We start from the raw sequence: 16385 nt of genomic DNA, 5'->3' as shown, positions 1-16385 counted from the left end.
GTGACAAAGAAGGAGAGGGCAAAATTCTCCCAAAAATAAATAAAAAGGAATAAAAAAATACTTAATTGGGTATTAGGGAAACGATCTCTTATAGGCTCAATAGTTAGCACGTCCTGGCTAGGCTCGAGAATCATATCCAGGATTCCATCGACCTTGAGATGCTGGCGGACATCACGAACCCACCTGTGATATCCAGAGCCAGTTGTTCCCAATGGAGCAAAGTCAAATTTCTTCAGGTTACTCATCCTGAAAGAGAACAAGAAATTAAGGTTAGTTTCGGAGCGTAAAAGGCTACCATGAAAACAATAGAATTTCTGAGCGTAGTCGCTTCCAAGAAATCCTATTCCAAGAGATATTGGATTAGATCGAAACATTGATGTAAGTAGTCGATCATAAATTCTCTACAAACTCTAAGTTCGGAGATCTCAACAAGCTCCAAGCTTGGAGTGAGCACGAACCCCCACAGTTCGGCTTAATAAGGTCTCCCCTATGATGAAGAAAAGGGGGTAGAAGAAGGGAGGTTGCAAGTCCCCGAGAAAAAGAAGAGAAAAAGAGGAAAAACTCAAAAACGGGAACTTTTAGTAAAACATACCTCTTGGGATTGTAGAACGTATTTGGTCCTTGTCGTAGGATTTGAGACGAGCTTCAGTCCTAGTGCAAGCAAGAAGACTTGTAGGATTGCAGCGTGGTCGTGGAGTCGCGGGGGTCGCGGAATCGAGGGGTCGCAGAGTAGCTAGGTCACGGGGTCGCGGTGTCGCTGGGTCACGGTGTCGCAGGGTCGAGAGGTCGCGTTGTCGCGGGGTCTCAGGTGAGCGAGCATGAGAGCAGGCGAGCGTTCGAGGGTGCTGCAGGGGCAGCGAGGCTAACCTGGTAGGGTTAGAGTTGAGTTGCGACGCGGGGGCTGCTACCGGGCTCTGCGGGCGGTAGTTGCTAGGATTTTGAAGGCTACGATTTTAGGGTTTCAGGGTTAGGGCTTCGTGCTGATAACGTGTTTTAGGGAAACGATATTTGAGAGAGAATTTATGTCTATCTCATTGATAATAGGGCCTCTTTAAATAGAGGATTACAATGCATAGAATCCGAATCATACATTGAATAGGAATATCTAGATCCTTCTAATTTAACCCTATTACCATTAGGTCAAGAAACCTAGGGTTTGGGCAAGACACACAAATAGGGATTTACTTGAACAATAACAAGGTTATTGGGTCATCACCTGCTAGCCCATTTTGGTAGGGACTAGAGGGCTCACGAATCTAATTATGTAGACAACAAGGAATAAGATTTCACGTATGTATACCTGCCAAAACGTGTTAGGGCTTAAGATATCATTATCGGACCAGATGATATTGGAGGATCCGACGGATCAAATATCCTAGTTGCTAGAAGCCATCATGGCATCATGCAGCTAATTTTCTCAAACTTGTCTACAGAAGATGCAGTCCATATGACTATATGAGCTTCGCGTCAAAGACATGGCCAATTCTCTGGAACAATTACCCATATGATAAACCTAAAGTAAGTTTGGACTCTTCATGTATGCAAAGCAATCTTATCTTTCAATTTTTCTAACCTTATCTCACATTCTTCTAATGCCCATCAACAACATCAAGGGTCGGAGCAATATGTTGCGACATTTATTTGTATGATTATCATGCTTATCAGTTGTATCTCTCATTATGTAAAATCTAATAGAGTTATATTCTATCATTTGTAATCACTTGTACTGATTACAACTATTCAGTTGAATATAAATACATGGTATTGTTCATCAATTAAGATGTAGTGTCTAACAACAAACTCCGTAGAAAAACTTGATCACAAACTCAATACTACAATCACATCTCTTCTTTCTAAACCTTTTATGGTATCAAAGCTTGTAGTGTCTAACAAGTAACAACAAACTCCAATTTTTTTTTTTCCAATGGCCACCGCCGGTTCAACCTTCTCCTCCCCCACCTCCGCCCAAACACTCACCGATAACGGTGATCATTCTCTCAATGCATCACAATCTTCCAATGCTGGAAGTGACTTTTCCTCTGGCAGTGTATCCCATTTTCTATCCATCAAGTTAGATAGAACCAACTATCCTCTATGGTTGGCTAAGATTTCTCCTATTCTCAAGGGTCTCAAACTAATGGACATTATGGATGGCACTAATCCTTGCCTTTCATGTTTTCTTGCTGATAGTGAAGATGAGCTCTCTAACATCGTCAATCCCAACTATGAAAATTGGATTTCTCAAGAGCAGACTGTGTTAAGTTGGATCAATGGGTCTCTCACTCCCTTGTGATTGCAACGGTAGCCTGTTCCACATTTGCCTTTTCAACCTTGAGGTCCTTATCAGGAGATATGCATCTCAATCATAGAATCCAGGTTTGCAGCTCGGCAGAGATCTCTTTTGTACCATCCATGGTAATCTTAGCATTTCTGACTATCTTGACAAGATAAATTTCATTGCAGATAATCTTGCTCTTGCTGGACATCCTATGAGCAATGAAGATATGGTATTTATTATTATGAACAACGTTGGTCATATTTATGAGAACACAGTGAGTTTTGCTCAAGCAAGTGATACATCCATCACGTATGATTCCCTTGAAGTCTTACTTGTATCTGCGGGAACGAAGGATGGATGATCAACATCAAGCTGCTCTTGATCTCAACTCTCAACTGACAACCCTAACATGTCTCAAATTCTGGTCGTGGCAGATAGGGCTGGGAATGGGCCTGACCCGTGTAAAATTTGAAGAGCCCGGACCCAGACCGAACTTTTCAGGGCGGGCCTAAATAATGTTTTTTAATTTTTGGGACCGAGTTGAGCCTGGACCTTTTTTCCCGGGCCGGGTTTTGCGGGCTTTCGGGCCCAAAAGGCTAAAAAAAAAAAACAACAGATCGATTATCGAAGTTCCAAATTGCAGATCTAAGCTCCACTGCTCCAAACCCAAATTGCTCTGCCCAGATCGAAGCTCCAAGTATGTGTTTATGGAAGATGGGAATCAAGCTCATACTTCGATCCGATCCTCTTGCTCAGGCTCGGAAATCAAACTCAAACTTCGTAATCGAATCAAGTTTCCAAACTTTTACAATCTGCACAACTCAGATTCAGCATCAACTTCCCCGACTCAAATTCAGCTTCCAAATCTTTGCAAGCTTCCAGACCTTTTGCGCATTATTTTCCTGGCAAAGCTACAGAAAATCTAGAGAGATTGAGAGAAAGAGAGAGAGAGAGATGTGGGTGATGGAATGGAAGAGCCATTGTTCCAATGGAGTTTTGCAGATTTTGGAGTTGAGTGACAAAGGCAGACTAGGAATTCTCTCTAAAAGGAATTCTCTCTAATGATCTACCATTGATTTGATGGGGAAGGAGGGCTAGAAAGAGAAGGGAAAAGGAAAAAACTGCCAAATTTTTTTAAAGGGCCCGGACCGTTCGGTCCAGTGCCGAGCCGCGATTCGGGTTTTCGGGCTAAATGCCCAGCCCTAGTAGCAGAGGCTGAGGTCATCATTAGACTCCATTTTTTGGAGGAAGTAACTCTAATCCTCCTTCTAGATTTTGCAGTTTGGGCACGCCAACTACATTTGGTGCTCGAGGACATGGTATTTCAAACGGTGGAACCTTTATTCTTGGTCATCATCCTTCCACCAGCAATTCATCATCTGGCAAAATTTCTTGTCAAATTTGTAGCCGCATTGGTCATTCAGCTTTAGATTGCTACAATAGGCAAAACCTTTCCTTTGAAGGTAGAGGTCCCACCAAGAAACTCATTGCTTTGGTTGCCTTTGTATCTACACCGTCATCATCTACATGGTTGATTGATAGTGGAGCCAACACCCATGTTACCTCCGATCTCAATAATCTACAGTTCTTAAAAGAATACATTAGCATTAACCACATTGGTGGTATAGGTACAAACTCTAATTTACCTATTTCTCATGTTGGTTCCCCTCTCTTAATTACCGGTAATCAATCCTTTAAGCTAAACAATATTCTTCATTGTCATACTGCTTTTACCAATCTCCTTTCTCTCTACCAATTTTCTTCTGATAATGATTGTTATTTTCTAATATCTCCTACCATTTTTTTTTTGTTAAGGACTTAAAAACAAGGAGGACGCTATTTCGGGGGAGGAGTAGATATGGTTTATCCGTTGCGCCCTCAATCAGAACATGATCTTGATCCTGGTCGTCATTTTGCTTTTGTTGGTGTATGAGTCCCCGTAAAAGTATGGCATTCTAGCCTAGGATATTCTTCATTCAAAATTTTATATAGGATGTTGTCAAATAAAACTGTGCCCTTCTCGAGCTCTTCGTCGATTCATTTTGTCAGTCTTGTCCATTAGGAAAGAGTATTAAGCTTCCTTTTCAATTATTTGAGTCTGTATCAAATTATCCTTTTGGAGTTAATTCATTCAAATGTTTGGTTTTGTTCAACAATGTCAATTCAAGGATTTAAATATTGTGTTCTTTTTGTTGATGATTACTCTATATACTCTTGGATCTTTCCAATGAAAAATAAAAATGAAGTATACAATATTTTTGTGCACTTTCATAAATAAGTTGAAAAACTCATTTCCACTAAAATCAAAATGCATCAAACTGATGAAGGAGGAGGTGAATATTTGTCAACTGTTTTCTTGTCTTAAACACCCTGAGCACAATGGTCTTACCTAGCACAAGTATCGTCATATAGTTGATACAGGTCTTACACTCTTGGCTCATGCTCATGTTCTTTCAACGTATTGGGTTGAAGCCTATAACACTGCTATTTATATTATAAATAGACTTGCTTCTCCTGTTATTCAACATAGCACACCATATACTAAATTATTTCACCATGAACCACAATACAAAATTTTAAGGGTGTTTGGTTAGGCTTGTTTTCTATATTTAAGACCTTACAACACCTCAAAACTTCAAGCTCGGTCAAAGAAATGTGTTTTCTTGTGATATTCCTCCCTCTGTTGAAGCTAATCTGAAGTATTCTTTTGAACGAATAAAGGGTTTTTGTCGAGACTGCTAGATATGACAAGTTGTTCCTGAAGGAGATGGAAGAACTGAAGAAGTAGTAGCCATGTCGGGTTATCGATTTTCTCACTGTCTAGATCTAGGGTTTATGGAAGGGGATGCCAATAGGCACAGGGAGCCCGTGCATCACAGGCCTCTTGAAAAATGGGACATCCCATTTTTTCAGATCAGGTACAATTAGGGCTACGTGCAGCTAGTCTGTTGAAGGCTTGGGCGACTCCTTCTCCTCCTAACCTAATTGTCAATCTTATCAAGGTGGCGGGGTTGCCTATGGAGAAATACATCTTCCAATTTCTATGGAGGCAGCTGTTATAATGGTGGAGGAGCCCGAGATGGAGGAGGTGGTGACTCTGAGTGGTAAGAAGAGGCCAGCATGACTAGACTTTTTAGGCCTAGCAATAAATTTCTTAATCAGCTGGTGCCATCTTTGCAGGTGGATAAAGATCTGTCCTTGGTAATGAAGCAGAAACAAGCGAGACTTACCATTTCTCCTCAGAAGAAAAAATTAGACAGGCCTAAAGGAAGTAAGAACAAGGCCAAGTTGAACTGTGACATAGAGATACAAGAGAAGCGGCCAAAGAAATGGAAGTTATTTCCCAAGAAGACTGAAGACAAGTCCAAAATGGAGGATGCCAGTTCTCCAGATGAAGGAGGTATATTTCTTTCTACTCCTCGTACTGTTTAAGTTGATTAAGTCGCAAATTTGTTGACTCATTTATATTGCTTCAGGGCTCTAAGTTTTTTTGTATAAGGGCGTACGTAATTCTAAAAGGTGGGTGTACTGGGGTGTGCTGGGTAACTTATTATTTGTTATATGATAGGTTGGGTTGGTGTACTCTGTGTAACGACTATTTTTGACGACTCGTAGATGTGTGTTGTTATTTTACTACTTTGCTAAATTATTGGATCAGGTCAGATTGAGTTTTATTTGGTACTAACTAGATCTGGATTAAGGTCGATCCGCTTTAAATCCGGTCAATTGATATGTCTAATTTTGACTGATTCGTAATAACACACATACCCATTTTAGTCGGATTCGTAATAACGCGCATACCACTTTGGTTAGATTCGTAATAACGCACATACCACTTTTGCCGAATTCATAATACCGAACATACCACTCTGTTGAATTCGTAATATCACACATATTACTTTGGCCGGATTCATAATAATGCATATACTGTTTTGACCAGATTCGTAATAACACACATATTACTTTGGCCGAATTCGTAATAACAAACATTACCACTTTGGCCACATTTGTTATAACACACATACTACTTTGGCCGGATTCGTAACAACGCACATACCACTTTGGCCGAATTTGTAATAACTAATAACACACATTACCACTTTGGCCGGATTCGTAATAACGAAAATACCACTTTAGCCAGATTCGTAATAACGAACATACCATTTTATCCGCATTCGTAATAACACACATACTATTTTAACTAAATTCGTAATGACCAACACACTTTAGCCGAATTTGTAACGCAAATACCATTTTCGAGAATTTGAAATAGCATTTCACCATTTGTTTGTTTTTCCCCTAGACGACGCCGTGTGGAGGAGGTAAATTTATCCGCTGCCGGGTTCACCGTCTTTAGATCAATCCTGCGGTTTTAGAAATTTGAACACGTGTTCTCTCTGGTTATCTCTGGTTATCTATATAAGTCTCTACACCCAGAGCTCTCTGGTTATCTCTGTGTACCATTCTGCCCAGCAACCCCAATTTGGTTCTCTTTTCCAAGAGCATTGTGAGTGAGCCCAGAAGAGAGTGTGAGTGAGCCCAGAAGAGAGTGTGAGTGAGAAAGCATAGAATGGCCACGCCGCCGATGCCGCCGCCGAACATGGAGGGTGGCCCGCCGCAAGTTGTAGCACAGCCGCCGGGGACGGACATGACCGGAATATGCTTCAAGGACCAGCTTTGGCTGAGCTCTTATCCTCTCGATCGCAATCTGGTCTTTGATTACTTTGCAATCTCGCCCTTCTACGACTGGACCTGTAACAATGAACAGCTCCGTCAGCGCGCAATTCACCCTCTTGATATCTCTCACCTCTCGTAAGTATTCACCCTCTCAATTTTTGGATATGCTCTTCAAGTTTTGGTTTTTCTGTTCAATTTTGGTCTTTTACTTTTGGTAGGGTTTGTGAATTTGTTAGAAAATTTGAGTTAGTAGCCAGTGTAGTGTTTGTGAATTGTTTGGTTATGTGTGTTAAGGATTTGAAGAAGGAGATTGAAGATGCATTGTGTTATTAGAAGAGGCTTAATGCTATATTGGTTGGTTATATACTATTAAACTTGAGTGATGAGCAATTGGATTACATGTAGATGATAATAGGGAACAATTCATTATGTTGTGGTCTTGTCATTGCATTGACCCCAAATGATTGGGATGAAGCGGAATTCATGGTGGTTACTTGCCTGTTTTACAGCAAAATGACGGGGACAGGATACATGCTGACGGAAGTTACAGAGCCGCACCTGTTTGTTATCCGCAAGCAAAAGAGGGACAGTCCGGAGAAAGTAACACCCATGATGACTTACTATGTCTTGGATGGTTCGATATATCAAGCACCTCAGCTCTGCAATGTTTTTTCAGCTCTGCAATGTTTTTGCAGCTCGAGTTGTAAGTTGTCTTCTTAAGAATGGTTGAACAGTTCAAAACTTATTGATTGACAATTATGTCTCGTTGCCATAACAATATCATGAATAGAACCTGTAGCTTTTAAGTAATTTCTGATTTATGCTTCACAACCACCTAAAGAAGCCGGGCTTAGTTAATATCCCTTTGAGTCATTAAGTTAAGACTAGCAATGGTTTGCTCCGTGATTTTGCTCTGCTCGTTGAAATTTTAATGGACAAGCCTTTGTTCCATCCTGATAATCTGTCGGCGCATGTTGCAGGGACGTGCTCTCTATCATATAAATAAGGCTTTCACCACTGCGTCTTCAAACTTGGAGAAGATTGGATTTGGTATGTGATCCCTACTTTGTCCTATTTCTTCATTATATGATATGATCTTTTTTTTTTTTTTTGAAAGGATATGATATGTGGTGGAATGGGAATGGAAAGAATGGGATAAATGAATTCAGTATGCGGTGGAATTTGAGATAAAGATGAACATTGGGTTCTGTTATTTGCAGAGTGATGAATATGTGAAAATGATACATAATAAAATGATGGCTAATTGAATTTAATATGCGGTTGCGTTAGAGATAATACTTGTTTTTTGTTTATTGATGATAGATTGAACTCAGGAGAGCTCCATCGAAGTATTCCCCTGATTTGCAGGAACCCTTTTGAAATAATATTGTTTCTGAGTGAATATGTATTTTGCTTTTACAACCTCTGATAAGGAAATAACAAGTGTGAAAACTGTAACACACTTTTATATGCATTGTTTGTGCCTTGTCACAGTAATTGGGCTTTTATTTTAAGATGTCAGGGCAGTTGCTTGAAATAAGGTTTTCTTGGAGAATTCTCTGTGTTTTAGGAGGGGAGGGTACTACTGTGTCTTTGCTGTTTGAGTGATTAAAGCTGATTTATGTTGTGTCTATGAAATTTATATGGGGTTGCTTAAACATATGAACTAGATGCTTATAGAAAACTAGCTTTTGGACACCAGAGGGTAGTTTTCTGTATCTATTGTTTTTTCAGCTCTTTAGTGTAGTGTTACAGATGTAGATTTACGCATTGGATGGGGAGAAAGCTCTGCCGTAGCATTTGGGGGAATAGTACCAATTGTGATTTGCATGTGACTGCCTCATTTGTTGTGTTTTTCAAGAATTTTTGTATGAACTTGTTAACATCTGCAGGAAATTGACTTGGGCTCACTGATCATGACCATTCAGAATTTGAGATAGAGAGAGAGTTCTTGTGCGGCCTAGTTGGAATGAACGGCGATCTGATGAGCCAGTACATTGAGTTCGTCACTGATAGGCTGCTGGGTGCGTTGGGATACGGGAAGATCTATGATGTGCAGAACCCGTTTGATTGGATGGAGCTGATTAGTCTTCAGGGGAAGACCAATTTCTTCGAGAAGATAGTTGGGGAGTACCAGAAGGCTTCAGTCATGAACAGCATTAGTGGAAACAGTGGTAACCATGCGTTTAAGATGGATGAGGATTTCTAAACTTGGGTTTGTGTATTAGGGACTTCTTGTTTTTGTTTTTTAGATTTACAAGTTCTCTTTTTGTTCAATTTGTTATTCTGTGCCTTCAGATATATGATAAATGGAAAATTTCAATACTTTGTTCTAGTTTATTGGTATACATCTGATATACCTCCACAAGGAGAAAAATAAAGCATCATAGAATTCTTAGAATATTAGTTTTGTTACTGCTCTACGAGGATTTAGGACATTCCTGCGTTTGGGGTGCAATTGCCAAGATATTTTCGCAAATTAAGAAACCATGTAGCGTCGAGTTGTGGTGTTCATGTAGATAAAGGTTAACCTTTTCTAGCTTCACAGAATTCAATGAAAATGAGGGTGGAATATCTATTGTGATGCTTAGCATGTCGAATTAGTGTTAATGACCGGAGTTGGTTACTCGAAATATTGATCTGATCATCTTTTGATTCAAAAGTGCCCTGTAAGTCCAGCATCTCAAGAAACGGGAATTTATCAATAAGTTGTTGGATGTATTTGTTGTGCTGATGGTAGAGCCATAAGCAAACATAATGAACTCATTTAAATGACCATGCGCACAACAGATTGCTTGAAGTTCTAGTGACTGGCCGTGTAATATTGGCTACTCTAACAAAAAGTTTGAAGATTGGCTACTCTAATATTGTACCTATATTCCAAGTCCGTATCAGAACTGAACTCGACCTTCTTGAGCTTGGGAAAATCACAAATTAAGCTGAACATGCATGTTTTATGTTTTTGCAGTAACTTGATTCCAATATTTCAAGTGCAGGGCACCTAGAAAGGAGCTCCCCCCTTGGCCCATTCATCCCTACTCTCAACAAGCTAAGCTCTTTTAGGCAACAAGCTAGTTTCCTCTTGAATTAAGTCGTTCTTCAAAGCAAATGTCAAGTAAAAGTCTATTTTACCTAAGCACCCTCATTTGGGTAGCAATTAATTAAACTTCCCAACGAAGAAAAATGTCAAGGTAGTTTTTTCATGTAATGAATCAGAGAAATGTCATTCGACTACAGAAGACCAAATATAAACAACAACAGCAGAATATATTTCTTCCAATTGAAAGCTGATGGATGAGAATTGATAGTTTGATAGCCTCTCAGTTCTTTTATTCCTCACTAGCCTTTTAACATAGGAGTATCATAAGTACAACTTTCAAAACAAGATGATATGAAAATTGATAGTTTGATAGCCTCTCAGTTCTTTTATTCCTCACTAGCCTTTTAACATAGGAGTATCATAAGTACAACTTTCAAAACAAGATGATATAACAAGTTAATAAAAACACTTAAGAGGGGAAATGAAAATCCCCTGCTTGTGAAATCCACTTTCTGAACAAATTACCTCGCCGAAGGACTGAGTCCAGTATTCATGGAGAACACAAATGATGAATCGGTTGTTCCACTCATACGACTTTCATTTATTCGAGCCAACTCTGCTCCCAAGCACTCTTTGAGTCTTGTCACCGCCTCACTCATGTTTGGCCTTCCAGTTGACATTTCAGACATACAATCCCTTGCCAACTCAACAGCCTTCCACGCAGAGTTGATTTCAAAATCTCCTCGTAACTTAGGATCAACAATACTTTTGATATCCCCATTAGAAAGCATGGAGCTAACCCATTGACTTACATGACTATTCACTTGGGCTGTTCTTGATATCACAGGTCGGCTAGTTATTATCTGCAAGAGAACAACTCCAAAGCTATATACATCACTCTTCTCATTCAACCAGCCTGTTATGTGGTACCTGCAAGCCAAATCATTAGACTCTATCATAGTAGTTAAATCAATTAATGTATATATTTGTTTCAAACTTGAAAGTTTTATAGTGCCTTCAGTGTTGAAGATTTTTAATTCTGAACCAGAATTAATGCATAAATAAGTGATGAAGCTAGGAACTTACTCAGGGTCAAGGTATCCAGGGGTGCCAGCAACAGCTGTTGACATATGAGTGCCTTCGTCAGTTGGGAACATTCTGGATAGGCCAAAATCAGCCAACTTTGCGTGGAAATTTTCGGCTAACAAAATATTTGGTGTCTTCACATCTCTGTGGATAATAGGTGGCTTACTACCATTGTGAAGATACTCCAGTCCTACATTCCAAATTTTCTCTTTTATTATTGCAAATAGAATAGGAGAGCATTGAATAAATTGAACTGAATAAGTCTTCGCTGGCTAACCTTGTGCTGCATCAGCCGCTATTCTAAGTCGACTTTCCCAAGTCAAGAGAATTGCGTTGCTACCTTCACCTGTTCAGAAAAGATCAGAAATACCAAACTTTTGTCTTTAAGATTATACTCAAACTAGGTGGAATCTCATGCACAATGACAAAGCTTTTATTAAATAAGTGACCAAAACCATACCCAAGAGATGCGATTCCAAATTTCCATTGGCCATATATTCGTAGAGGAGAGCCATGTTCGTTCCTTCATTGCAATATCCAACAAGGCCAGTCAAGTTTCTATGATGAACTCTCATAAGAAGTTTGACCTGCAAATTGAGCGGTCAAGTCATATTTTGTTCCGACATGTGTATAAAAGAGCTCACTAGCTATTCTGCATGCAGGAGGTTTTAGGACATGCCTCTGCTTGAAATTGTTGGTATCCTTGAACTGATGATGGAGAAAGTACTTTCACAGCTACTTGAGTATCATCTACATAGCCATGGTAAACCAGTCCAAATCCACCTTTCCCAAGAATTGTCTGAAAGTTGTTAGTAATCGTCAGCACCTCTGAGTATGTAAATTGTTTCTTCTTGGACTCGAAATTTTCTAACGAATCCATTTGAATGTTGGACTCTGCCACTGCTGTTCCAACTGTGGAGGTAGATCATCAAGGGTTTCATTAGCCTATGATGACAACAATTTCTCTCTGTTTACCTAAGAACATGTATTCTAGTTTATAGGTAACCAAACTTTCAACTGTTAGTAACAAATATTACAGCTTTACCTTGTTTTCTTTTTCTTCTCATGCTAAATAATATGACAACTGATACTACAAACAGAATAGCAAATCCACCAACTGCTGCTATTATTGGAATGAGTACATTGTTTTTCTTCTTTTTGCATGAAATTGCTGCACATAAGTTTTCATTTTCTCCGACCCTAGCATGAATAAGGTTGATGCATATCAGTCATGGAAATGTAGTCGACAATATAGTATTTAATTTGTATAGTAGATCAACAACGCCTAACAATAGAAACTTTTCCACATCAAAGAATATAAGATTATAATCGAAAACAGAAGGAAATACTCTGAATATATTGCATAATAGTTTTGGACAAAAACAGACCTTAAGGATAGTGATCCACTTGTCGATTTTTCGATAAGCGTACTTGGAAGTGAACCATTCAGCTTGTTCTTTTCCAAGTTACTGCAGAGATAGAGCAAATTTATCAACTTATTCTAGATAACCAAGAATCTGCAGTAACAATTCAAATCAAAATACTCACAGGACTTTCAGGTTTGGCAATTTAGACAGAAACTCAGGTACTGATCCAGTTAAGCTATTGTTAGATAAATCCCTGAATCCAGCCATATACATGCATTAATTTATAAATTCAGGTACTAATTACTGTGGATATATGTGCACAAAAAGTCAGCTATTGCTAAGTTGTCGATCTTTGAATACTTACAAAGATTGTAACATGTCAAGATTGGATATATATGAAGTTATTTCTCCTGTCAATCCGCTCGAGGACAAGTCCCTAATAGCAAGTTTCAAGCAACTCATGAGTGAATCATGTTGACAGCTAGCTAAGTTAAAGTTGTCAGTTAAAAGCATGGTGATGCCTCTAAAAATGAACATATATAAAAGCTAGGATAAACTCACAAGGATGTGATTCTTGGGGGATCGTCCGAGCTACAGTTTAGACCTTCCCAGACGTACTCTTGTGGACCACATGGATCTCCCTGCCAATTTTTCTCAACTCCATATGTTGACTTTATGTTTGTGATTGCAACCACTGTTATTTCCACAGGCATTCATATATATGTAATAGTCAATTTAATCATCCATAAACAATAAACTAAAATAATCGGCAGAGCAAGTTGAAATGATGAATGTGTACCATCGTCTTGATTAGTTTCCGACTGTGAGAAATCTATGACTCTGAAGTACTCCATGGCATTGAGGATCGGTGGCAGTGTTGAATTCTCAGTTTTGAAGAGTGAGAATGTAAAATTTCCTCCTGTTAACGCTGCTGGGCTGTAAATAGTAATTGTACTCAAGTAACTTGGCACTAGAGGTCCATAAAAAAGCTTGTCATTCAGGGTGATATTGAAGGATCTGGACTCGTTGGCTTTCAACTTCTGGATTTCAGCAAAGTGCATATACACATAGTATTCAGAAGTTGCATCTGGCGGATTCCAGCCGATATACATGGGAGTACTAGAGTTCATCGCAGTGCCTGCAGTACTCATTACTATAGATGGCACTTGGTAGTCATTATGAATTAGGGAATCAACCGTAAGCGAGGTACTTAACTCTCCCCACAAATTGAAGTTGAAAGGCAACCAGATTCGATCAAAAACGTCATAGTCATACCTAAATTGAAAGCACTTTATCGGTATCTAATAAGCAAAACTAATTCATCGGAAATGAACTTTGAAGCAGTTAATTGGTTGATGTATAAATTAGAATGACTGACCTGTATGATTGATTGCTTTGGGAACCAACGTCCAAGCGATACTCAACTGCCAGTGAACCACTTTTGGTTATATAAGTTGTGTTTTTCAAAGGCCTCAGTTCCAATGCTGAAATGAATGGCGTTCCAGAGCCTGTGTTCACAAGACATACATGAATGTAGTCTAATGAGGGAATATGAATGACTTCTTTGATGGTACTCGCGGCTGCATTGGCTAGTGTGATTGAATCCCAGAAACTAGGTCCCATGTGCAGATCAAACTTTGGCAGTTTATTTAGCCCATCATAGTTCCCATACACAAAACTTGCTCTGATCAAATACTTAGTACCGCTTGTAATGTTCACTCTGTAACAGTTTCTGGTCCATTGAGGAAAGCTACGAACATGAGCTGCTTGCTGCTGATGAGTAGCTTTATATTCAGGCGCAATGCTTTTACTTATGCCAGTGTCAATAAAGGGTTCATCTGAAATGTAGTCAATGCCTGATCCTGGCTCAGAGTAGCTTGAATTTGTTGGTAGCCCACAGTCCAAGCTAATGAAGCCTGAGTTATCAGAAAGTTAGTGAGACATTTATTCACACACGTACAGTTGGTGAGCACATTAACAATCAAACTTTACATTTCAGGTTATATATGGATAATCAAAGCATACCTGTTTGATCATCTACCGCAAGAACTGAAAGTATAAGAACAAACCCAGAAAGCAATGCAAATGGGAAATGCTTGATTATCATCTTCAAAATATATTAAGCTCCGAACAAGTTCAATATTGAATATCAAACTTGTAATGTATATATATTGCTCAAGTAGTAGAGTACGTTGTAGAAAGAAGGAAATTACTACTAGAAACGTAGTCAATTCTTTGTGTCTGAAAGTAATAAAATATGGCAGATTGTATTGCAAGTACTCGACAATAATTCATGGTTTGACTTGTTAAACTCAATCCTGCTATCGTGATTGATACTTCATATGCACTTGCAGACTTTGTAATTACTCTCAGGTCAACAACCAAGTTGCAAGTGGCATATATGAGTTTACTTTGACTGAGATACTCAAAATCAATGCAAATGTTCATAGCTGTCATAGAACCCCTGCGAAAAAGAATCAAAGAAAAAGTCATAGAGATCCAAAAATAAGAATGAATGAACGAACATCTATTAGGGTTGTGTGGTCTGGTGCAAGCCAATGAAATGGAAAAAGAAGTCTCCCGTTAGAAAAGAAATGCAACAATATAAAAAATATAAATATACAAGTGTGGATTAAGATTAGGAGGGAGAGAATCACGTGGTGTGGTGTGTTGGTCGAACGGCCTAGTCTGGAACTCCCAGGTCTAACGTTCGAATCCCAGCTCCATCCCGTGGCCAGCAGATTTGAGGGATCCTTTGGATTCGTGCGTCTGCGGTGCAGTGGATTAGTCTAGCTTTCGCCGCAGTGTCGGTGCAGGTGTCCTGGCGCTGGGATATCATTGCATGGGTGTGTGAGTTACTAACAGCTAGTAACCTGATCAAAAAAAAAAAAATGATTAGGAGGGAGAGTTTCTAATGAGAACCATTAAAATGAGAACTTCATGGAAACTTTAGGATTATGAGTATTCCCCTAATATTATCAAAAATTGTTGAAATAATATTGCATATCTTGTTGTTGTCAAAGTAAGTTTTTAATTTCTTTTTTCTAATTTTCTACTAGAGGTAATATTTAAGCACAATATTTTTTTACGGAAATAGGTCAGCCATTTTATTAAAATTCAACAAGCAGTACAAAAACGAAACACCCCTTTGGGGTCGACAAAAAGAATCGTTCATTATAACCTCATGAAACCCTATTCTAGAATAATAAAATCCTGAGTACACCCACCTTTTAGGAAATCCACGCACCATTATTCTAACAAAAACCTAGAAACCTCGAACCAGACATAAAATAGTTTCAACTAAGGCTCTGGTTTTTGCGACCCAAACAAATTAAACAATACTATAGGCCATGAAGACCCAGCCCCATAGCACAAGGTAATCCAGCCCACTTGAAACCCTGGACCGATAATATTTAAGCACAATATTAGTATTACGCGATTCCATCAGACGTACGAATAAGTAGATTCCGTTTCAGAACAATTAGTATCAAAACCTAATTTAGTAGAGATATATCATTTGAGTTAGAAGAATTATCAAACTGACAATTCCATGATGCGATAGATCAAGTCTATCTCAAAGCAAAAGAGAAAAAAAAAAAAAAAAAAAAAGTTCTTTCAATTTTATTTTAGCTATAGAACTCACACGATCACACTACCAAATGTTGGGACCAATATTCTCCCATTGACAAATGAACGGTCACCAACTGCTTGGAAATTTCATCAGAAACTACCTTCACCAAAAACAGAGTTGATTAGAAAGTACTTATAAGTGAGAAGAAGAATTAATTAGGTAGATTATTTGAGAGTATCTCGACTATGATAGGGACTAACCATATGCATGCATGCTCCATAATTTAAGATGCATCACTTCGTCAAAGTACTGGTTTGTTGGATTTCCCTTGGCACAATATCTTTCATGGGTTGAACATATAATCAT

General features: G+C 38.9%; 2 protein-coding genes across 2 annotated transcripts; one reads left to right on the top strand and one right to left on the bottom strand.

Annotated features, from left to right (window-relative positions):
* Positions 1–6695: 6695 nt before the first annotated feature.
* LOC133730095 (mediator of RNA polymerase II transcription subunit 6-like) lies at positions 6696–9280 on the top strand. The gene is made up of 5 exons (XM_062157771.1): positions 6696–7090; positions 7465–7658; positions 7844–7848; positions 7936–8005; positions 8884–9280. Exons 1-5 carry the CDS (start codon positions 6849–6851, stop codon positions 9162–9164), a joined length of 792 nt encoding a protein of 263 aa, XP_062013755.1. The 5' UTR covers positions 6696–6848; the 3' UTR covers positions 9165–9280.
* A 923-nt stretch (positions 9281–10203) lies between these two features.
* On the bottom strand, positions 10204–14608 carry LOC133740403 (LRR receptor-like serine/threonine-protein kinase IOS1). Its single transcript, XM_062168352.1, has 13 exons — positions 14474–14608; positions 13827–14364; positions 13248–13723; positions 13010–13142; positions 12813–12884; positions 12630–12701; positions 12470–12550; positions 12127–12281; positions 11761–11993; positions 11542–11668; positions 11359–11427; positions 11082–11271; positions 10204–10925 (listed from the first exon to the last, which is right to left on the bottom strand). Exons 1-13 carry the CDS (start codon positions 14553–14555, stop codon positions 10517–10519), a joined length of 2637 nt encoding a protein of 878 aa, XP_062024336.1. The 5' UTR covers positions 14556–14608; the 3' UTR covers positions 10204–10516.
* Positions 14609–16385: the final 1777 nt, after the last annotated feature.

The sequence above is a fragment of the Rosa rugosa genome, chromosome 1 (genome assembly GCF_958449725.1).
Source record: "Rosa rugosa chromosome 1, drRosRugo1.1, whole genome shotgun sequence".
Taxonomy (NCBI): Eukaryota; Viridiplantae; Streptophyta; class Magnoliopsida; order Rosales; family Rosaceae; genus Rosa; species Rosa rugosa.
Note: the sequence above shows the minus strand (reverse complement) of the source record. Positions and strands in the feature narration are given on the sequence as shown.